The following is a 24,966-nucleotide window of genomic DNA, read 5'->3' on the forward strand; positions in this document are numbered from 1 at the left end:
AGACTGGATGCACAGACCAACATCAGGTATTCCTTTGTTCAGTTGCCTATGAAACTGGATGCACAGAACAACATCAGGTACATTTCTTTGTACAGTCAACTTTAAACAGGGAGGAAATTACTAATATATATTTTTTTACAAAGATTAAATCATTACCACTCTACTCAGCATTTACATAACAAATTTTCCCTTTTTGACAATAGAGAGTACTAACAAACTGTACTAAATGGATGATCAACATACATTGGTGCTAATCATTGAATCATTACCACTCTAGTCAATATTTATTTAACAAGACCTATACGGGATCTAGATCTGGACCTGTGTGGCTGCATGTAACTGATTGAGGTTGCATGTATACTGAAGCATAACTGATCATTCCCTTACATTGAAAGCAAGAAAACATTGAGGAGAAATTTCCTTGTACAATGAGCGTTGTACAATTTCAAACTATTGACAAACAGGAAGAAGCTGCCATTGCATGACAAACAGGAAGTAGCTGCACAGTGCATGTAAAAACTGCTTACTCACTAAAACTCCACATTATCAAGCTGCACAATAAATATAAAATCATTCTCTTTCATAGAAGTTAAAAAAACTTTGACGAAAGTTTCCTACCCAAAGTCTTTTGGATGGACACACAGATGGACCGAGTCAAGTAGTTACTAGACCTGCTTTGGCCTTTAGCAACACAGGTAAAAAAAAGATGATGTGGTATGACTGCCAATGAGAAAACTCTCCACCAGAGACCAAATGAGGTAGAAGTTAATTATTAGTAACAATTTTTTCTTTATGACAAAAATACTCACATGCAAACTGTACTGCATGGAAGATTCTGCATCATATGGGTTATTGTCTTGAGTGTCTAACTTCTTCATGTTATAATTGCCCTGTCCTTGTTCTACGTTTTGCCATTCAATACTGACGTAATTATCACGGTCAGTTCGAGATTGTTCGTGATGTCCTCCCATTGCATGTAACATTTCATGTACAGTAGTGCTTAACTGCAAAGAAAGACAGTTTTTTAATATGACCTTGATTTTGTTTTAAATAAGAAATAAATTCCCTTTAGACCCATAGTTTAGTTGTAAACAAGAAACAAGTTCCCTGTAGACCCAAAGTTTAGTTGTTAAAAAGAAACAAATTCCCTGTAGACCCAAAGTTTAGTTGTAAACAAGAAACAAATTCCCTTTAGACCCATAGTTTAGTTGTAAACAAGAAACAAATTCTCTGTAGACCCATAGTTTAGTTGTAAACAAAAAACAAATTCCTTTTAGACCCATAGTTTAGTTGTAAACAAGAAACAAATAGACAACTTTCGAGTTCGTTGCATTTCCGTCAAAAACTTTGGTTTTAGTGAACATCATTCGTGCGTTTAGGGGCGTCGTCACTTCTGTTCCTATGTTGAGCGATCGGTTGAAAAAAATATGATGCTATATTGCACCATTTAGTCGGCAATTTAAATTCTTATAAATGATAATCGGCACTGCTGTCATCAGGAAAATGTGATTAAGTACCTATGGTACAAATATTATTTCTAGTTTATCATGCATAATGACGATCACAAAGAGGCAATCCCCTCTATCTGGTAAATGACATCATAAAGGCGCACAAAATAGACAAACTTTTCCAGTAAAGGACATAACTCGAAAGTGGTCTATTCCCTTTAGACCCATAGTTAATTTGTCAACAAAAAAAATTCCCCTTACACCAATACTTTAGTTGTAAACAAGAAACAAATTCCCTGTAGACCCAAAGTTTAGTTGTAAACAAGAAACAAATTCCCTTTAGACCCAAAGTTTAGTTGTAAACAAGAAACAAATTCCCTTTAGACCCACAGTTTAGTTGTAAACAAGAAACAAATTCCCTGTAGACCCAAAGTTTAGTTGTAAACAAGAAACAAATTCCCTTTAGACCCAAAGTTTAGTTGTAAACAAGAAACAAATTCCCTTTAGACCCACAGTTTAGTTGTAAACAAGAAACAAATTCCCTGTAGACCCACAGTTTAGTTGTAAACAAGAAACAAATTCCCTTTAGACCCACAGTTTAGTTGTAAACAAGAAACAAATTCCCTTTAGACCCAAAGTTTAGTTGTAAACAAGAAACAAATTCCCTTTAGACCCACAGTTTAGTTGTAAACAAGAAACAAATTCCCTTTAGACCCACAGTTTAGTTGTAAACAAGAAACAAATTCCCTTTAGACCCAAAGTTTAGTTGTAAACAAGAAACAAATTCCCTTTAGACCCACAGTTTAGTTGTAAACAAGAAACAAATTCCCTTTAGACCCACAGTTTAGTTGTAAACAAGAAACAAATTCCCTGTAGACCCACAGTTTAGTTGTAAACAAGAAACAAATTCCCTGTAGACCCACAGTTTAGTTGTAAACAAGAAACAAATTCCCTGTAGACCCACAGTTTAGTTGTAAACAAGAAACAAATTCCCTGTAGACCCACAGTTTAGTTGTAAACAAGAAACAAATTCCCTGTAGACCCACAGTTTAGTTGTAAACAAGAAACAAATTCCCTGTAGACCCACAGTTTAGTTGTAAACAAGAAACAAATTCCCTGTAGACCCACAGTTTAGTTGTAAACAAGAAACAAATTCCCTTTAGACCCACAGTTTAGTTGTAAACAAGAAACAAATTCCCTTTAGACCCAAAGTTTAGTTGTAAACAAGAAACAAATTCCCTTTAGACCCAAAGTTTAGTTGTAAACAAGAAACAAATTCCCTTTAGACCCAAAGTTTAGTTGTAAACAAGAAACAAATTCCCTTGAGACCCACAGTTTAGTTGTAAACAAGAAACAAATTCCCTGTAGACCCACAGTTTAGTTGTTAACAAGAAACAAATTCCCTGTAGACCCACAGTTTAGTTGTTAACAAGAAACAAATTCCCTTTAGACCCAAAGTTTAGTTGTTAACAAGAAACAAATTCCCTTTATTGTAAACAAGAAACAAATTCCCTGTAGACCCAAAGTTTAGTTGTAAACAAGAAAAAAATTCCCTGTAGACCCAAAGTTTAGTTGTAAACAAGAAAAAAATTCCCTGTAGACCCAAAGTTTAGTTGTAAACAAGAAACAAATTCCCTTTAGACCCAAAGTTTAGTTGTAAACAAGAAACAAATTCCCTTTAGACCCAAAGTTTAGTTGTAAACAAGAAACAAATTCCCTGTAGACCCAAAGTTTAGTTGTAAACAAGAAACAAATTCCCTGTAGACCCAAAGTTTAGTTGTAAACAAGAAACAAATTCCCTGTAGACCCAAAGTTTAGTTGTAAACAAGAAACAAATTCCCTGTAGACCCAAAGTTTAGTTGTAAACAAGAAACAAATTCCCTGTAGACCCAAAGTTTAGTTGTAAACAAGAAACAAATTCCCTTTAGACCCAAAGTTTAGTTGTAAACAAGAAACAAATTCCCTTTAGACCCAAAGTTTAGTTGTAAACAAGAAACAAATTCCCTTTAGACCGACAGTTTAGTTGTAAACAAGAAACAAATTCCCTTTAGACCGACAGTTTAGTTGTAAACAAGAAACAAATTCCCTGTAGACCCATAGTTTAGTTGTACACAAGAAACAAATTTCCTTTAGACCCATAGTATAGTTCTACATAAAAAAACTAATTCCCTTTAGACCCATAGTTAAGTCTTAAACAAAAAACAAATTTCCGTCGGAAAAGCAATCCCTATGTCTCGCTTTCAGACAAAAACCATTGTTTGGCATTAACAGTCCAAAAACATGGTAAATATTCACTTTTATGGAATTACAGCCCACTTTATAAAAATCTTGGACCCGCCCCTGAATCATACAACATACTTACGCTAACACAACCTGGTTCGGATAAGCTAAGGGGCTGTTTATTGTTACTTTGAGGATCAACATTGCCAACATAGGACCAACACCCACTACAAATGCAATAAAACACTATTCAATATGTGTATAATACAAATTGCCAACCAAATACAAATATTACCTAGGACCAGCAAGCCCTAAAAATGCAATAAAACTCAATATGTGTGTACAAATATAACTTGCTCAGTCTTAAGTTTTCAATGTTGTGTTTTGTGTACTGTTGTTTGTCTTCTTGGCCTTTTTTTTTTGTTTTTTGCCTTGGTGTTGTCAGTTTGTTTTAGACTAATGAGTTTTAATGTCCCTCTGGTATCTTTCGCCTCTGTTGTACCTGTCAGAGCACAAAGACAATATGTGTTGAAGAGGGCTTTTACCTGTCACAGCACAAAGACAATATGTGTTGAAGAGGGCTTTTACCTGTCAGAGCACAAAGACAATATATGTTGAAAGAGGGCTTTTACCTGTCAGAGCACAAAGACAATATGTGTTGAAGAGGGCTTTTACCTGTCAGAGCACAAAGACAATATGTGTTGAAAGAGGGCTTTTACCTGTCAGAGCACAAAGACAATATGTGTTGAAGAGGGCTTTTACCTGTCAGAGCACAAAGACAATATGTGTTGAAGAGGGCTTTTAACTGTCAGAGCACAAAGACAATATGTGTTGAAAGAGGATTTTTACCTGTCAGAGTACAAAGACAATATGTGTTGAAAGAGGATTTTCACCTGTCAGAGCACAAAAACAATATGTGTTGAAAGAGGGCTTTTACCTGTCAGAGCACAAAGACAATATGTGTTGAAGAGGGCTTTTACCTGTCAGAGCACAAAGACAATGTGTGTTGAAGAGGGCTTTTACCTGTCAGAGCACAAAGACAATATGTGTTGAAGAGGGCTTTTACCCGTTAGTTTGGGCTAAAAATCAGAGAAGTCGAGAAATGGTTAGATGTACAATGTAGATAGGTGGTTTAAATAAAAAATGTTAGAAATTTTTAATATGTTGTCCAAATGTAGGTTACCTCATGCTTTTTTTCAAAAATATAATAAAAAGTATGGGTCACACAGCTTTCTTTTTCAAGCTACTAGTTGAAAAATATTGTCAAATTTTGTAAGGATTATACATGGAAAAAACACTTCTATGTGAATAGTGACTAGAGCTCAAGTTAAGGTAAGTAAAGTTCAATAATATATCCTAACTGCAAAATTTTGCAATGGAGTTTTATCATAACAAATACAATTTCAATCATTGTGACTGTATTAGTCCAAATGTTTCCACCAATAAAACCAACTACACCAGAAGAAAAATCATTTAACAATAATCAAATTTACCTTTTCTAAAGGAGTGTTGTTGTTGTGGGTTGCTGTAAATCATATTTGCTTTTCTTTTATTGTTTTGTACATAAATCAGGCCGTTACTTTTCTCGTTTTGAATTGTTTTACATTTGCCATTTCTGGGACTTCAATAGCTTGCTATACAGTATGGTATTGCTCATTATTGAAGGCCATATGGTGACCTATTGTTGCTACCCTTCTACATCATTTGGTTTCTAGTTGAGAGTTGTCTCATTGACAATCATACCACATCTTCTTTTACAACATTTAATGAAACTTATTTTCAGCTCAATATTATTAAATATTTCATGACATACTTTTCATTTATAAATGTTACCACATTTTGGTGTCCAAGTGTTGATTGGTCGAACAGGGGATCAGTAGTTTTTATCCATTTAACACATGTATAGTCATCGAACTGTTTAATAGCGTTGTTAATTACTGTAACAGAACTTGAGGCTGCAATAAAAAAAGCCAATGAGAATTTTTTTTTTTTTTAATGCAAGCACTATGTATTTTGGTGAGCATTTTTTGTAAATGGTGGCAGAACCAGTACTTTTGACACAGAATCATTTCTTAATAGCAAATACCTTTTTTCATTTAACACAAAAAATATGATTGTCAGAATTAATATTTTTTAACAAAACAGTTTTTGACAAAATTTTAACTTAAGGAATCAATTTGGAATGCATATTATGCTCATATTATATATCAATTTTAAACGACATCCTACAACAAGAAGATGCTTCTCAAAATTTGTGATTTTTTTTTCTAAATTAAGTTTTTACTATTTTTTTCAATCTGTCAATCACCATGATCACTTTGAAATAACTTAAATCAAAATATATTAAATACACATTTACATCAGTTTTTCCTATTTTAAGAAACATTTCTCAAAATTCATGATTTTATAACAAAAATAGAAGTTTTTCCCCAAATCAATAAGCAGAATTTCATGAAAATATAATATGCAAAACTACTATTATCACAACTGTGCAACATTTCTGAGGCCGCCTACCTGTACTTTTGGAGATTTCGCATTTATCATGTTTATAAAAGAAATTACTTAAAATCTGAGGGAACTTCACCAAAACATTATTATATGCACAACAACTGTGCAAAATTTCCTTTTGCATTTACAAAAGACTTTTCTCAACATTTGTGATTTTTTTTAACAAAAACAAAGTTTTCCCAAAATTAATGGACAAAAAGAAAACTATAGCGGCCATTATTAGATTAAGTTTACCCCTTGAATCCTGACATAGAGGCAATTAGAATTTGGTGATCTCAACTAGAGGCTCTATAGAGCCTGTGTCGCTCACCTTGGTCTAAGTGCATATTCAACAAAGGACACTCTCCAACATTGTAGACAAGAATAAAATTCATGACAAAAATCTGTTTTGTTGATTTTGCATTATTGATCATTTAGTCTGTTTAGTTTCTCTCTATCTCCTTTAGTTTTTGCTCAAAACACAAAAGAGGGTAAAAAATCCTCATTTAAGGGCAATCACTCCTATAAAGAGTGACAGTCTACTAACTATATTGGCAAAATTTGACTTCTTAGTAGATCTTGCTTTGCTGATCATTATTGTGATTTAAAGTGTCTATTTATCTATTACAATTTTTATCATGTAAGGCAAAATGCAAAAAAAAAGGTAAATATTGTCATGAAAGGGCAATGACTCCAGTAAGGAATCGTTGCAAGATTTCCTCCATAACTTAACTTAAATAAGCAAAAATGATCAGCAAGACAAGATCTACTTTTAAGACAGCTAGATACCCCAATGATGATTGTGGTCAAGTTTGATTAAATTTAGCCCAGTAGTTTCAGAGAAGATTTTTGTAAAAATTAACAGACGACGATGGAACAATGGACTAAGACGATGGAACGACGGACAAGGATGATGTAATGACGGATGCCAAGTGATGAGAAAAGCTCACTTGGCCCTGTGGGCCAGGTGAGCGAAAACTGAATGACAATAAAATTTAAAACTCTTCTAAATCCATCGAATTACCAACTATGTTTGACAATATTTACATTTATAAGAGTCCAGTACTTACACATGTTATGTATATTATAAGGAACAATCCCATCTTTCCAAAGCCATTGAGTATAAGAGACAAAATTTCTCTTTCTGCCGCTTGAATCACCCTGGAAAAAATATAGAATGTACTATAAACAAACATATTTTCACAAGTTCTTTATTTGAGGGTCTTAATGGGGGTACCTTCATGACGAATAACTGTAAAAAATCTTGCCAAATGACGTTCACGGTAATTTTTGGTGCATGACGATAAAATATACACTTTCTTTATGACAATAAAAAACAAGAACGTGTCCATAGTACACGGATGCCCCACTCGCACTATCATTTTCTATGTTCAGTGGACCGTGAAATTGGGGTCAAAAGTCTGATTTGGCATTCAAATTTGAAAGATCATATCATAGGGAACATGTGTACTAAGTTTCAAGTTGATAGGACTTCAACTTCATCTAAGACTACCTTGACCAAATACTTTAACCTGAAGCGGGACAGACGGACGAATGGACGGACAGACAAACGAACGGACGCACAGACCGAAAAACATAAGGCCCCTAGATGGGGCATAAAAACACTGATTTTGAGCAATCACGTTAAATTCTTTTCAAAAATAACGGTAAGGATAATTATTTGAGACCTCTGACAAATTAGATAAAATTTCAACCAATTTGACACTAACAGTTGCCAAAAATGACTGTTTGATGCCTGACGGTAAAGGGTATTCCTATCCTTATATCATACTTATTATCGTGGTTATATAACCCGTTTGATGTATTCCTTTAAGAAAATATTCAAGTTTGATACATTCATGACAATTTATATTTGTGTTGTTTTCTACTAGCAAAAGTCACTAAAAATAAGTCGCTCACCAAAATTTGTTGGTTTACAGTTATAATAGGCTTCTCTAGATTGAAGGAAAAAAAAAGGGAAAATTCCTCAGAATCTGGTGTCTTTGTACTAGACTATGAAAACTAAATTGTAAGTCTGAAAAATGAAAGTCAAGCTGACAATAAATAAATATGATGAAATTCTACTGAGAGACTTTTCACTTTTCAGATTTTTTGTATGAAGAACGACAGGTATATTTCTAACATTGGTTTGCCATTAATGTTGTAAAATCTACTCACTGTATTCTTTAACTCAAGTTGTGCTGATTGTTCTGGTGTAAGTCTGTGTGAGTCGTGGGAATCACCGTACGTCTTAGCACTGTTTTCTGGGTGAAGTCCTTGAACCTGTTGATTATAACTACATTTAATCAGGTAATTTTTCCTTTATTACTATTTTCATTATCTTCTGAAGAATTTTCTATAGTATTTTCATGAAGTTTACATGGTTAAAAAAAATTCATTAAATCCATCCACTGCCAAAAGAAGAAATATTATACATCAGATGTAAAAATGAAATTGATGAGAAATGTCACTTCTTTCTGTCTTGTGATGACAAGAACATTCATGAACATTTTTAAATATTTTAATACAAAGGAAATAATTTTAATAACATTAACAAACTTTGATAAACTAAAAGGATTTCTGAATCGGTCAACAAGAAGTGCTATTAGATGACTATAAATTTTCTGTTTTCTCATAGGCTAAAAGCATAGGAAATCCTCCTTGATAAACAATGATAAAACATTATATTCATCGACCGTAGAAAAAATCACAAGAGGTTAATATAAGATTTGAAACAGCGCCTGTGTACCTAAATATAGATATTCCAAAGCACGTCAATGGCATAGGTTTATGACGTCATGTAAATTCCCGTTTTTTTCTTCTTCTTGTTTTCAGTGGGTTTTTTTTCTCTTCTTGTTTTCAGTGTGTTATTTTTTAGTAAACTAAATTGAATATTTCAACTTATGAAAATTAGCAACTGCAAAAGCAGATGATATATTTAGTATAAAAACAGGACAAAGTTTTAAAAGTATCTTGAGCAAATACTAGAAAACTGGAGAAGGATAAAAAGTCATATAATAAAACAATTGTTGACTTTTGATTTCAGTTCATACAATGATATATCAACTCCAGAGATATGACATTTACCCTTGACCATTATCCTCGATGAATATCATATCTCAGGGGTTGATAAATCATTGTATCAACCTCATCAAAAGTCAATAATTGTAAAATATCAAAACAATATAATATCCTTCACATTGTTTATATTTCATTATAGACAACAAAAATATCAATTTACTGGTTTTTTTTTTATCTCTTTTTGTTTCTATCTTCTGGTTTCACACTTATGATGTGATTAGTATGCATATGTCCCTAATTAGGATTGGTTTACAAAATTAAAATTAAAGTTAAATTAATTAAAAATAATAGATCATGTTTGTTATCAACAGTTAAATAAAATATTCTTATATAAAAATTTGTAAGGGGTTCCGCAGATTGCTGCTGTCAGTGTAAAAGTGTAATGTTGACTTAAAAAGTGAGTCCAGTTATCAGTAAAATACAGAATGTTAAAAAAAAATTCAAACTTTCTCTTGAGATTCTATTTCTTGGTCTTGAAGATTAGCTTCTGTCTAAGTTTCATAACAATCCATGAAGGTTTACAAACTTATCATGTCAAAAAAATTTAATCCCAGACTGACAGTAAATGTTACCTGTAAAAACAGTCCATCTATCAGAAAAAAACTCAAAATGAAAATAAATTTTCAAAAGTGTGCTTCAGACATTATCTCTTAATCATAAACACATTCCATAAAATTCGATGAAGGTTTGACAAAGTATTTGCTGTGTAACAAACTTTAACCCCAGACTATCTATTTGTTAAATGTAAAAGCAAGAATGTGTCCATAGTACACGGATGCCCCACTCGCAATATCATTTTCTATATTCAGTGGAACGTGAAATTGGGGTCAAAACTCTCAATTTGGCATTAAAATTAGAAAGATCTTATCATAGGAAACATGTGTACTAAGTTTCAAGTTGATTGGATTTCAACTTCATCAAAAACTACCTTGACCAAAAACTTTAACCTGAAGCGAGACAGACGGACGAACGGACGCACAGACTGAAATACATAATGCCCCGCTACTATCGTAGGTGGGCATAACAAAATTGGCCTTATATTTATAGTTACTTAAAACTTGCATATGCGTGTTAACTTAACATTAATTTAAGTGTCATTGGATCAGCAATCAAAGTCAGTAAATGACTACAGAAATAATAAAGATTAATCAGGTTCATTATAGTGGTTTAGTCATTATAGTATGACGGCGTAGGCATAAAAATTAAAGAAATAATCATAAAATAGAAAAAAATCAATATTCAACTTGAGCTTTATTTTTCTATATGTTACTATGGTACCATGGAACACCCAATCTTGTTATAAAATTATAGCCTTTGGATAAGGTCGATATGAGTAAATATCGACTTGAAAGTAGTATATTAATTGAAGACATAGTCGGAGATCGATATACTACTTTAGGTAGATATATCCTGGTATCAACCTCATACATAGGTAACAAATGTTATATAATTATTGCCAATAAGCCACAAGTAGAGAAGCTATTCATTTGATTGGTTGTTTTGATTGTGTCAGATATTCTAAAAATAACCATACAATATCACTTTTCTAAAACACCCATGCAATATCATCTTCTGTTTTCAGTCCACCTTTGAAAATATAGTTGACCCTGTAACTCTTTCTAAAGGAATCAAATTAGTTAGAATATATACGATAATAAATTATCTTTTATAACTGCATAATTACTTACACGATGACGATGTCCATTGTTCTCAATTAGCATACCTTCAAGCAGGTTAGATACAGGGTCATCTGGATCAATTTTCTGAAAGGGAAAAGATAATGAAAAACCTGTTTAGTCTTCTTTTAGATTTATATCCTTTTCTATGTTTGATTCTTTTCTAAATATCAACAAATTGTAAAATAGTTTGTTCTTGGTCTGACATCAACAACAGTATGCAAGTACAGCCTTCTTAGGAGGACATCCAGAATTATCTTCATGTCCAAATTCATTTAAGGATATGAAATTTTGGAAATCAAAATCTTATGACCTTATTTGGTATTCTTATGCAGGGTTCTAACATGTGACAATTAAAGTAGATATAGTAATGTTAATAGTAAGAAAGTGGCAGTGGAATTACAATAAAGGGAAAACTCTTGTAAATAGTAAACCATCAGAGGTCAACAGCTAGCAGCTAGCATCTGGATAACCAAAAAAATAATTTGTTTCGAATAACATGGTTAGAAAATTGGGGACGGTAGATACACAAATATTTTTTTTCCCCAAATTTTTTAACTTGTCTTTAATCAGGTTATACAGTCTAAACTGTAATAGTGCTTGCTTATCAACAACCCAAAAACATTCTTAAGGTAGCCACTAATAATTAGGGTTGGTCAGGTCCAAGGATACGGAATTTTTTTTCACAAATTTCGGTCATTTTGAGATGACTTAAAAGTTGGCACCCTTTTTCAAATTGTCAAAATCACACTAAATTCATAGCATTAAAGAACTTCCATTGACTGTTTGAACTTCATGAATTGTTTTACCATATTTCTAAAAACGTTCAAAAACTGTTTAGGGAAGGCAACAAATTAAAATTGAAATGATTTTAATGACTCAAAATGGTTAATTTCTCAGACATCGCTAACGTTTCCCTTTTGATTTTGAAGCCAAATTTAAATCCGAAAGTTACGCAACTATACAAAAGTATGAGTAATAATTCCGGATTTATTTGCAGGATTCAGTTTGTTTATCAAATTGACAGGAAATCCCTGTCGTTTTAATTTCATTACCTTTAAAAGGTTTTGAATATAACAGATAATAGTTACACTCGTTTAATTTGGAATGAAATCATTTTATAAAATACTTTTTTTTTACATTTACAATTAAGTGTGTAATCTGCTAAAGACAATATCACACATGCGTATTACAATTTTAGTAAATAAAGCACATGTGTAACTTGTGAAAATTAAAGACTTTTTTTCTACGTAAATTGAATTAAGTTTTAATGTTTAAATCAGAATTGCTGAAAAGTAATGAAATAATGAAGACAGTTGCCATGGTATTTTCATTTCTTTATGTATTAGGTCTGAGCATGTGATCAATACCAGGTGTGAATTAAAAACACAGGTAAAAAGTGATTAGCGATCATTAGCCAATAATTCCCTGAGGCATTAATATAGTTATCAGGATTATCATACTATACTGGAGTGGCAGTTTTATCAAAGCAAAGGGATTACGAAACAAAAACAAGTGAAAAATGGCTATTAAGAAACCTGATCTCAATGAAATAGTCAAAATTGTTTCTGTAAAAAAAATTAAATTTGTCCTAAATCCCAAACTGGCGTTTAGGACAAATAGATTTCAGTTTAGGTCATGACCGGCAAATATTACCATTTCCAGACCTTTGGTCAGGTCAGTGAAACACTTGTTTATGCCTTAAACATAAAAGTTGCAGTACTATGACATATTCTCAATACCTCTGGATCATCTATAGGTTGTGCTTCGTTTGATTTCCTCCATTCTTTCATCTTTCTCTCTGCCAACCTTTCCCTTTGTGTAAGTTTTCGCATGCCTTTTTCCATTTTCCTAGCATAAGACTTGCTAGGACTGTCAAGATGTCGTTGAGGAGTCTGTAATTTCTCAAATCTTCCTTGTCTGACCTAATAAAAAAAAACAATTTGAATCAAAACATTTATGCATAAAGAAACGTTCATATTTTGAGAAGAAAAAAATTATTTTATTTATTGGTTCACTTTGTAAAAGTTTGTTGTGTTCATGGGTCAAATACTGTAAATGGGCCTGCATGTTTTCCTGTTGCGGTGCAAAATTTCTGTGAACAGTACATAGTAAAATTAATTTACTCCCATTTATAATTACCTCGAGCTCCCTTTCTTCTTCTATCTCCACTTCTTCTTCTTCTATCTCCAATTCTTCTTCTTCTTCTGGTTCCTGCCATGCTATCTGCCTTCCTTCTTCGACATCACTTGGATTTTGTGTTTCCTATAAAATAAAATCATCAGTGTACATTACAGCTAACCTGGATATTGTTAACACCTGCCTAACCCCAATAATCTAGTTGTTACATTCAACTCACTACCATCACTCTATTAAGGAGGACGCTGATGATTAAGGGCGTTGTATTATTGGAGTTAGGGCCTACCCACTACCCACCAATCATGATCATTCATAACATTTTAGAAACAATTTCTAATTTTTCCACTTCGTTGTACTGTACGATCAATTCTTATATAATAAAGGAACGAAAATATTAAACAAATAGCATACCCACTCCAAAGGGTGGGCATAGGGGACTATCTAGAAGTTCTACCCGTAACAACTATAGAAGGGTAGAAATAACAAGTCCTCCATGCTCTGTAGAGTACAGGTATACTGTTAAATAGAATACAGAAAATTTAAGAATCATCGTGAGGTTTTATTAATGTGAATAATGCAACTACGTGAGTATTGCAATAATCAGAACAATTTGTTCCTTCTTTCGAATGATCTGCAAAAAGATGTGTTCTTTCTATGTGACGTCATCAGGCAATGTCGCCTTTTTTCATGCCGTCACAATAGGAAATTCAGAGGAAAGCAAGAAAATTCGACGTCATAATCAGATTTCAACCAATGAAGAACTGAGATCAAACGAACCACACGTTGATTAAATTTTTTTTTATACAATGGGTGCAGAAAGGGATAAATTGACGAAGAATTAGAGAAATATAATTATACTGATAACTGTATACATATTTTCTAGAAAATTGCAATACTTAATCTTGCATTTTTTTTTTCCATTCTTCAAATATCGCAATAATAAATGGAATAATTTATGAATTTACAGTAAGTAAAATGTACATAGGTTTAACCACAACACATTTGAATGTTCCTGTTCTACCTTGTCGGTGGTTGTTATATTTTATATCTTTTCTGTTCATGCATGTTATTTGGAGAATTGGATATTAATGGCAGATCTTAAGATTGTTACTATTAAATGTAATCACACTTCTTTTACAAGCCTAAGGTATTGTATTGAATTGTATTGTATATTGTATTTTATTGTTTTGTATTGTATTGTATTGTATATTGTATTGTATTGTATTGTATTGTATATTGTATATTGTATTGTATTGTATTGTATTGTATATTGTATTGTATTGTATATTGTATTGTATTGTATTGTATTGTATATTGTATTGTATATTGTATTGTATATTGTATTGTATTGAATTGTATTGTATATTGTATTGTATTGTATTGAATTGTATTGTATATTGTATTGTATTGTATTGTATGTTGTATATTGTATTGTATATTTTATTGTATTGTATTGTATTGTATTGTATTGTATTGTATTGTATTGTATTGTATTGACACCTAGTGTCTGTATGTTGGTTGCTTGATGTCTTGGGTCATTTTTTTCTCCATTACAATTACAGAATGGTGGTCAAGTTGTCAATTAAGGTGGTACCTAACACTACAGGGAGATAACTCTGTAAAAATCAGCTGAACGTTTTAATCACGTTCTATTGTTATGGTAATATTAAGCTTCTCAATGATCAAAATTAGTGTTTGTCAAACTGCTATTTATCCAATGAAATTTTTCCGATAAAGTGTGTGGTTCAAGTTTTTTGAAATTTTCATATTTTTGTCAAAGGGTCAAAGTTAATATTTTGCTAACTTAAGTTTGCCTCAACCAAATGTTATGAAACTTATACACAATACTTATTACTACAAAACTCAGATTAATAACAAATTTGGGTAGCGTCACTTTTATATCCCTTAATAACTTTATATGATATGCAAGCGGGGGCATCATATGTGTCCCATGGAAACATTTATTTTAAATTATATTACATAGACTATAATATGGAAATATTCTGGAATCTTAACTTTTTAAAAACCAAAATCGTCCATAAATGTTGTTAAGGCATGAATATAAAAGATAGGTAAGGAGGCAGGAAACAACTAGAATTTGTTTGGCCTGATATCAATTAACATTAGATTCATAAAACATGCTTCTTAAGTCATTTAGCTTCTGGTGGAGAATTGTCTCAAACTATGTCCTCTTATTCTTATATTCTTGCATGTTCCTTATAACATTGTATAATATAAAACAAGAAATGTGCAAAAAGACCTTTAAATTTGACACTACAGGTCAAATTATACACAAATTGACATTGAAGTACAATGTACATGTTAACTTCATACCAGACTTTAATAACCAATAAAAGCAAGAGATAAAATCAACATCAAATCTATATCTTGATAAAACACATGTAAAAGTTTATGTCAAGTTCAAATACATGTAAACGTCCAGATAATTAATTTCTAAATTTTAACATCATGAAAGAAATAGAGACCTAGATGATAAAATCTTTAAGATCTGATTTGAATTTGATATTAATACAACCACATATTCATTTGCCAAATATTGATATATAAATAAACCTGTATTGAATGAGAATATCTTATCAAAGTAAAGTCCTAGAGGTAAACATGGTCAATTTATTCTAATATTAAAAACTGATGTTAAAAGCCAATAACGAAACTGATAACTATATCACTAAACAATAACGTTCAAATGAAATTGTATCAACGAGAATGCTATGGGCTACATCCTGTCTTTTACCCTTAATGGTCATTATGCCACAGTCTTTAACCCAGCCTTGACATGTTCATCAGATAGTCATTTAATTGGGTGATCTTTACTGATTATGGTAACCCATCATCTCTTGCCTTCTGGACCAATTTCATTAATTTTACACTATTTGAAGGAGAAATCAACTTTATATCTAAAAACAAATCAATCAACTTAAATTCGGACGGCTTATTTACAGAGTGTTATAAAATACGAAGGAAAAGGGGATTGGTGCCCAAACATTCTACAAAACCAGGCAGAGCGTCAGGCAGGGCACCAAACCCTCTCAAACGTCCCTCCTGAAGCAACACGACTTGAACTGTTATAGTACTTACATATTCTCGTTCTTTCAATAGCTGTTCCAGTTCATTCAACTCTTTTGCTATTCTGGCATTTCCTGCAAATGAAATATACAGTTCTTTCTCAATCATCAACTTGTAATTTACATCTATTTTCTATGATGACTATACAACAGAAACTGAACAAATAAATATGCACGATTTGGCCTGGGACTGGACTTTATTATACATATATTATGTCCCAGATTTGGCTCCATACAGCAAATTTCAATTATTCCAATCCAGTGGCAGATCCAAGGGGGCAGGTTGGAACCCCCCTTTTTTTTTACGATCAATGCTTTTGAATAGGGACATACAATGTATGGTTGGAACCCCCCCCCCCCCCCCTTTTTAAAATGGCTGGATCCGCCCATGCAGTCAATGACAAACCAAACTCGACCATCACACTCATCTAGCCTTCAAAGAATAGATAATTAATGATAACTAGCATGTAAACATGGTAAAGTGAAAAGGATGCATTCTCACATGCTCCAGTTCCAGTACCTTAAATATAGGCACTGGCTACAGTTACATGGAAATGTAACAATAATATAAAAATTATTGTTACATTGGAGACTAATTGCCGGAATGCAGGGTTGGGTAAGGAACCGATTAATTACGAATGTAACAATAATATTTGGGTCTACGGTTACATTGCGTTATTGTTACATTAAAGACTGCAATGTATGATAAATTTATTAAACTTAAACCTTCTATAGTTATGTTGCTTAATTCTTCGATATGTACTAGATAATATTAATAATAATAATATTATTCAGCGAATAAGTATTGATTGTTTTGGCGTTGTTAAAAATCATGACTACTACAGTTTAGTTCAATATCACTATTGATGAATACTTAATGAACTGTTCAATAGAGCATGTACTGTCACGACTGATGATCACAAAATATCTAGACTCTGAAAATGAAAACACTGTTTCCACCAATTTTAATCTGTCGGCAAATGTCAACATTATTGCTTTCACAATTGACTTGTATTTAAACAACCTAACATGCTTCCAAAAAAAATATTGGACGAAAATGTAAACATCGCAAGAGTAACAACATATTTTTCACCTGAAGCATGGCATTCAGACATTGAAAGTTTCTTAAACTTCATAAAGGGAAAATGCAGAATGGAATTGTACGGTATGCAATATAGAGCGTGCACATTGCCGTATCACTGGTTTGTGATGGCTGCTTAGTCAGAGTGGTTTCACGGAAAATGTGTCAGACTAAAACATGCTCCAAAAACAACATACTGGATTTGTAGAAACGGTCATTGTAAATAAAAAATCAAAATATTGTATGCAATATTGTAAATATCAAATAAAAGTTTTCAAGTTTTATTTTAATACATATCTATTAGTATTCCCATCGTACATTGCAGTGCGTTAATGTAACAATAACGCAATGTAACCGTAGACCCAAATATTATTGTTACATTCGTAATTAATCGGTTCCTTACCCAACCCTGCATTCCGGCAATTAGTCTCCAATGTAACAATAATTTTTATATTATTGTTACATTTCCATGTAACCGTAGCCAGTGCCTTAAATATATGACTATGAGTAAATACCTTTCGTAACTTAGACTTAGTGTTCTATGCATAGTCAAGGATTTTTCTTAAAACTTTGCAAAATGATAGAACTTGGTAATGGTATCCAGTAAACATGGTCTATCAGCTTAGATGTCTTAGTTCCTTGTTTTTAACTTGAGATATTTCAGGGGAAATCATATTTGCAGTAAACAAGCCAAAAAATTCTGGCGGGAAATTGATAAGCCCTGAAGCACTGACGGGTATGCCTTGTTTTCAATTTCGGAATGATGCCGATCTTTGAATGATTCATTACATGGCGGCAGATTGGACAAACCCGTCATTTCACTTTTTTACAGACAGTTGTTTGATTTCATGTTATCCCATTACAATAATCGTTTGAATTGATGAATTTTAGTCATTATATTTTTGTATAACAGGCATATGTATTTAAATTACGATCATTTACAAGGATTCATATATCCTTGGTATTTACAGAGATATACATGTCTCTGGTATTTATATTCAGAAACTTATATTTATCTGTTTTAAAACGCGAAGAATTTCTGAAATATATTATCTAAATCAGAATATAAATTCATACTTTAACATTAAATTGAAAATAGTTTAAACTTTACTTAACATGAACTCTAGAAATGAGATTACTGACTATATTATTACCAAAAAGACGAAACTATTTATTACTTAATCTTACGTCACCTGTATTGTTTCAAAACTTTAGCAATGCAATATAATTCAATTTTCATATTTTATTTATTCATTTATTTATCTAAGTTTACTTTATTTTACTTTCATTTTCCAGCATACAATTTTCTATCATTATAAATATTGTTCATTCGCGATAACAGTTGAAATATGCTTTTGAATGGGGACATATGGTTGGGACCCCCCCCCCCCTTTTATCCTGGGTTGGAACCCCTTCTCTTAAAAATGGCTGGATCCGCCCCTGCAGCTACGTATGTATAAATTGTAAAGTATAAATCAAAGTTGAGCGTCTTAATTTATTGCTGAGCATCATTACACCCAAAACATGCAAATGGTATAATACCGTTTAATGACACCACGAGTATGAATTCTTACTATACGTAGATAGAATATATCTATAAATTTAGACATAGTCTTTATTGCATTTTATTTGAATTATAATTTTAAAATAACTGTGAGAGTGAAAGACCTTCCGTACATTGAACACATTAGGACCAGTTTAACTTGAGATTAAAACACTCAAAACAGACCTGCCAACTTTATGAGAGATATACCTCAATGAGAGGTGTTGACACTTAAACTGTATAAACTAATCACCTTAAATGGGCTTTCCGAGGAATTAAATCTATATCTAATTAGATACGTGTATATACTCATTCAAAAACATAGATTATTAGATTAAGTGTTTTATGATGCATTAGATCCTCTAGTGTTTCAAAATTGCCATTGGAGATATAAAAAGTACTTCATACAGTAACAGACTTTCTCTCTCAATTTTTTGGACGCTTTCGCAATGCCGTTTTTTTTTTTATTTTTGTGAGCCCTAGGTGACACGCTTTTGGAATGTGAGATATGGGCGTAAAAAAAGTTGGGATGTGGGGAATAGGGGTAAACAAAGTGGGGATGAGGGATATAGAGGGTAAACATTAGGGCCTGGAAAGGATGAAAAAAGTGTGAAGGAAAACATACAAAGAAAGGATTTGTGAAATTAACCTACCGTGTCAGCCCTCTTTTGTGTAATCCAAGATATTTTTTATAAAATATTCTTCTTTTCTTATTTTAATTTGTTTTCCTTTTTTGATATTTAATATCATCTTACTTAATGGACAGTAAAAATCAGCTGCCACTTAACTTTTTATTTGTTGATGTTTAACGCCACTGTCAATGACCTTCAAGTTCACGGCGCTCATTTTCTATTGTTGGGGGAAGCCGGAGCTTCTATAGCAAATTTGGTGAATTTAACGCATGCTCTATGCGAATGATACAGAAGATGTTCTATGGTTGTCAATGTGACCCACCGAAGGACAAGGATATAAATAACTATAAGGATCACCGTACGGCCTTCAACGATGAGCAAAACTTATACCGCTAATATTATAAGCTGTACAAAGCCTCAGGTATATCAATGTAAAAAGATGCAAACAAACATCCTGAGTCAAGCCAAAAACATTGAAAAAAAAAACAATTAAACCAGACGACAACCAACAACAACCACTGGACGATAGGCTCCTGTAGTCGGTTTCACAAAAAACATACGACTAAGACTGACTTACGATCAATATTAGTTGCAACTTTTTTTGTGAAATCGATTCCTGGCTTTGAACAGCAACTGTCATACATAATGTTTTGAGCGCTCAACTCTTAAAATTGTAAAAAAAAAAAATAGAAATGAATTAAAGGTACGCTTAGGTTATTTGTCAATTACGAAATGTTCTCAAAATTGTTGAATCAGGATGCAATAGCAAGTGTATCTAGGATGTGAGTATATTTAGTACACCTATAAAATCGAATAGTCTTAACCGCAAAACACGTTTAAATAAAGCGCAATGTCTAAATTCCGGGATATACATTTGAAATTGTGATTATTATAATAAAAATGATTCGACTTAGCGAGAAAATAACATAACTTGATTATAACTAACTACTTCTTTGGATCGAAAGCTTTAACGTTTTTAGTATGGTGTACGACAGAGCAAGGAGGACAATAATAAGAACTATTGCTATAAAATGTAGGAAGCTGCGAACAGAGTTGATTTAAATAACTAAATTGTAAGTCGAAAAAAATACACAAAACACCATTATCAAAAGGAAAATGACGAAAATACAAACAATTACAAAAATTAAAAGATCGAGAAACAAAAACCGATCGGGTGGATGGCTCCTGTACTGACTCCCAAAAATCACATTCACATCCGGGTGAGTCGGTCAGGTCCAACTAGTAACACCCGTCGACTGGCACAGTACTCGACAATTTTTTTCTTTTCTTAATTCGACAAATTCTGTTGTAAATAAAGAAAGGAGAGGATATAATATGTTATAGATATATGTTGAAATTTTCATTTACAAAATAGGAAATATAACAAATATTTTACTGTCTGCTATAGCGTTCCATACTATAAAGGACACAGATTCGGATGAGAGGTACGACTCAATATTGTCAAAATTAAAACGAATATTTGTAACCCTCAGATAAGTTTAGATTAAATGTTATTATCGAATTTCGATAAAGTTAAATGAGGGAAATTATTTAAAATCGGGTAAGTAAATGTTTATTTTTTTAATCTGAATTTTTTCCTTTGAAAGTTTTAAATACTGATTTGTATTTTTCTTGCCTAACGGTATTCGTGGTCAGTTTTATATAGTCATTTAAAAACATTTATGTTTCTGAAAAGTAAAGTGGCATTAATGTATCTATAAGTATTTTATAAGTAAAATAATATAACATCTAATTCTATACCCTCCTTTAAAATTTTTATAATCAGCCACTATTGCAATCTTTTGATTTGTATTTAATGGTTGTTAAAGAAGTGAAAGCAAAATAAAAGCGTCAAGATCAGCGTACACCCACTAGTACATAAACTCATCATAGATACCAGGATTAAAATTTTGAACGCCAGACGCGTTTTTCGTCTACACTCGAATAAAAAAAGTTAAAAGTGCTAAGTTGAAGAGCACTGAGAACCAAAATTTCAGAAAGGTTTTGACAAACACAGCTAAGGTAATCTATTCCTGGGTAAGAAAATCCTTAGTTTGTCGAAAAATTAAAAGTTTTGTAAACATTTATATATTGTATAACCCCATTTTGTAAATTAAAAGTTTTGTAAACATTTATATATTGTATAACCTCATTTTGTCCTAGGCTAAAGTTGTCTTTTTGACATTGAAACATCTTTTTTATTTTATTTGTATTGTGTCATAGATCAAATTTATTCGTTCAGTGTATACTTGTTTTTGTGTATTGTCTTTTTGATCGAGTTAAGCAATTTCAATTGACATGTTATTGTGTGTCTTTTTATGTTGTAATGTTATACCACTGTTTCAGGTTAGGTTGAAGGTTGGCGCCTGTTATAACGTTTAAACCCGCTGCATTTATATGCACCTGTCCTAAGTCAGGAGCCTGATGTTCAGTGGTTGTCGTTTGTTGGTGTGGTTCATAAGTGTTTCTCGTTTCTCGTTTTTTATATAGATTAGACCATTGGTTTTCCTGTTTGAATTGTTTTACGCTAGTCTTTTTGGGGCCCTTTATAGCTTGCTGTTCGGTGTGAGCCAATGCTCCGTGTTGAAGGCCGTACTTACCTATAATTGTTTACTTTTTACACATTGTGACTTGCATGAATAGTTGTCTCATTGGCTCTCATACCACATCTTATTTGTATTTAATTTATAATTATAACCATCACTGATTATTTGTATCAACACAGAAGTGCAATTTCAGAACCCATTCCACTGGACGTTAAGCAACCAACAATCAATCAATCAGAACCCATGATAGCGAAGACTTTTTTTCTTTGCCATAAATATCATCCAAGATTCATTTAAAAAACAAAGGAGTAGAGTAAGGAACCCCAATAAACGGCCCCGAAAGTTTTTTTTACCTCAATCATTGAATTAAATCTAATGAGTATGCATTGCTAAATGTATGATACTTAAAAGTATAAAATGAAAATTTTATATTTGCTTCATATTTATAAATATTTTAGCCTGAAATAGGAATAGATTTAATTTTCTAGACATTTTGTCAATTTTTCGACGTTCTTTCATGATTTTGTATGTGACGCCACCCCTCGCCCATTGAAATTTTTATTAAAAAGTAAACATATGGTATATAAAAAATATTTCAGCAAAAATATTCTGAGTGAAGGAATGGCGCCACTGTTTTTTTTCAGAAAACTGTCATAAATTGTGCAGAATTCAGCTAAAAAACAGTTTTTACTTTATGAAATTCCACTTTATTATGACATCACAATTAAAGACAGAAGGTGCCAATGTTGAATGCATGAAAAATCTAGAGAAAATCATTTCCTGCCCAATTTTCAATTAATTTTATCTCAAAAAGTAGGACATAGACCTGTCATTTTTTTCTACTTTTTTAGTTTTATTATTTATATACAATCAATTTATAACAGATTTCTAAATCCTTTGAATGTTATAATACCAACAAAGGCGAGAAATATGACTTCAAAAACTAAAAAAAAAAAATGTCGAAGAAATAAGAAATGAATTAATTCGACTCAAATGTTTAAGATATTTATTTTTGTGTTTGAAGCTTTGAAACGAGTGGTTACAAAGGTAAGTATCCACGAACAAACTTTTTTCACCTGGACGAGGCACTGTTTACAATCACATGATCTGAATTCTGAAGTGTATGAGTTCCATGATCTCACGACTGAATCTTGAGCATCTTTTATATTTTTTTTTGTACAAACTTTTGGGAGAAAGACCTCCGTTTGAATCCACCTAATTCACAGACAATGCATACTGTACAGGTACAGTATCAAAACCGATGAAGGAGAACAATAAAAAAAACTTCTTCAAACGAACAATACGTCTATCTGGTATTATATCGACAAAACATGTCCATTAATTATGGAATATTCACGGACTTCAATCTTCCTTTTTATTGAAAATAAAAGGACCCCTCTTTTAGAAAAGTTGTTCCAAATATAATGAATTTTCCCCCTTTTAAGTTAAAAGTCTTAGTTTTTCTATTTTCTTTTCTATAACAACAAAATAAGCCCTGGTCTGAGGACAATCCCTCGTTTAAGGGATATCCTTCGTTTGGGGGTTCTTCCCAACCTGATACAATGGATTTTGCAAGATTTTTATCTATGTTACCTAATGCATCTGTCATACCGATATCTGGTATAAACAGGGCGTGAATAGTATTTTAGCTAATTTGCAGACCTAAAACGTTTATTGGAATCATGGCAGCTTATACAAGATGCACACTATTTTTTTTTAAAAAAAGGGTTCTGTAAATTTAATCGAGTAAAAATGTTCTACTTACGTAAATACTGTTGTGGTATTTCCCTCGATGTAGTCGAACAAATCGTCCAAAATACCAACACACAAAACAATGTAATTTTCATATTGAAAATAATAAAGACACGAAAAGTATCTATTGGAGAAACCGCCAATGCCTTGTTCTTGGGTCCGTTATATTTGCGTACTATCTCAAGAACTCTATCTATCCTGTCTATCACTAGGTTTCTAGAAGTCCCGCTTTATATACCCTGGAACCATCCACCCGTGCGGTGGTATATTCCCCTAAACTCTCGTTACCAAATAACATGACATAGTGGGCGACTTTAAAATAGCACACATTTTTGTCTAATACACTGATGAGCCGTAAGGCTCAAAGTTACATGTAATAAAGAATTTGAATTTTGTCTCATTCTCAGTCATACCAGTGACATCTCCTTTTTTTGTTATTCATTTTGATTTGCCTCATTTTTTTATTTCTTATTTCTGTACAATAATTTATTCTTTTAAGGTTACTTCTCAACACTGGAATTTAGACTGGTTCCCTGTCCTTTATCTGTTTGGCTCTGACAGATGACAACAAAGGTATCTGAGATACCCGTATTTTGCAAGGGCGAGGACCAGCCTACACTGGAATTGAGTTGGAAATATATTTTTCGAGAAAAAAAAATCTAAAGTCGTAAACATTTCAATATAACTTACAAACATTTTCTAATCGTTCATTTTTATGACCTTCAGCTTTATTACATGAATTGCCCGTTTAAAAACTAAATTTTTTGTTTGTTTGTTTAATTCTTATTCTTGAGTTGGAAAACATGTATTTATAATAAAATCTTTATTATGTGATAACAAAAAAAAATAATAAATCTGTGTAATCAAAACCTTTACGGTCTGAAAGTTGTTCATGGTACCTTGAAAGGGATAACGGATTTAAGGGATTTACGTAGTTACATGTATATTCTTGTCATTGTCGATGTTCCCGTTTGTGACTTAATTGCTATTGTACTTTTACAGTCTTAAAGCAGGGTCTAATAATGGATAAAAAATAAAGAATAGAGAATTCATCAAAATGACACAAAAATTAAAAAAAGAAAAGAAAATATAGTAGTGTGTTAACATTGAAGAATAGACAATTTTTGGCGAAAATTATAAAGAATGAAAAATATGGCAAAAAAAGAAAGAATACAGAAATGAATACCCCCATTCCAGACCCTCTTAAAGGGTAGATCATTATATTTCTTGGTCCAATCTTATTGTTGGTAACTAAAGGTCAAATGACAGAATGAT

The 24,966-nt window shown here is 32.2% G+C and overlaps 1 protein-coding gene across 1 annotated transcript in view; it reads right to left on the reverse strand.

The window, feature by feature from the left end:
* LOC127723209 (MAM and LDL-receptor class A domain-containing protein 2-like) overlaps positions 1–23,925 on the reverse strand; it is a 101,065-nt gene extending 77,140 nt beyond the window's left edge. The window contains exons 1-10 of the mRNA XM_052229733.1: positions 23,705–23,925; positions 16,151–16,212; positions 13,055–13,177; positions 12,655–12,837; positions 10,925–10,999; positions 8,334–8,438; positions 7,226–7,316; positions 5,482–5,623; positions 3,811–3,895; positions 810–1,004 (exon numbers count right to left, since the gene is read on the reverse strand). Of these exons, the coding sequence (XP_052085693.1) occupies positions 810–1,004; positions 3,811–3,895; positions 5,482–5,623; positions 7,226–7,316; positions 8,334–8,438; positions 10,925–10,999; positions 12,655–12,837; positions 13,055–13,177; positions 16,151–16,212; positions 23,705–23,786 (1,143 nt within the window). The 5' untranslated portion in view covers positions 23,787–23,925. The remainder of the gene's footprint in view (positions 1–809; positions 1,005–3,810; positions 3,896–5,481; positions 5,624–7,225; positions 7,317–8,333; positions 8,439–10,924; positions 11,000–12,654; positions 12,838–13,054; positions 13,178–16,150; positions 16,213–23,704) is intronic.
* Between the last annotated feature and the right edge of the window lie 1,041 nt (positions 23,926–24,966).

This window comes from Mytilus californianus, unplaced genomic scaffold (assembly GCF_021869535.1).
Source record: "Mytilus californianus isolate M0D057914Y unplaced genomic scaffold, xbMytCali1.0.p SCAF_13, whole genome shotgun sequence".
Classification (NCBI taxonomy): Eukaryota; Metazoa; Mollusca; class Bivalvia; order Mytilida; family Mytilidae; genus Mytilus; species Mytilus californianus.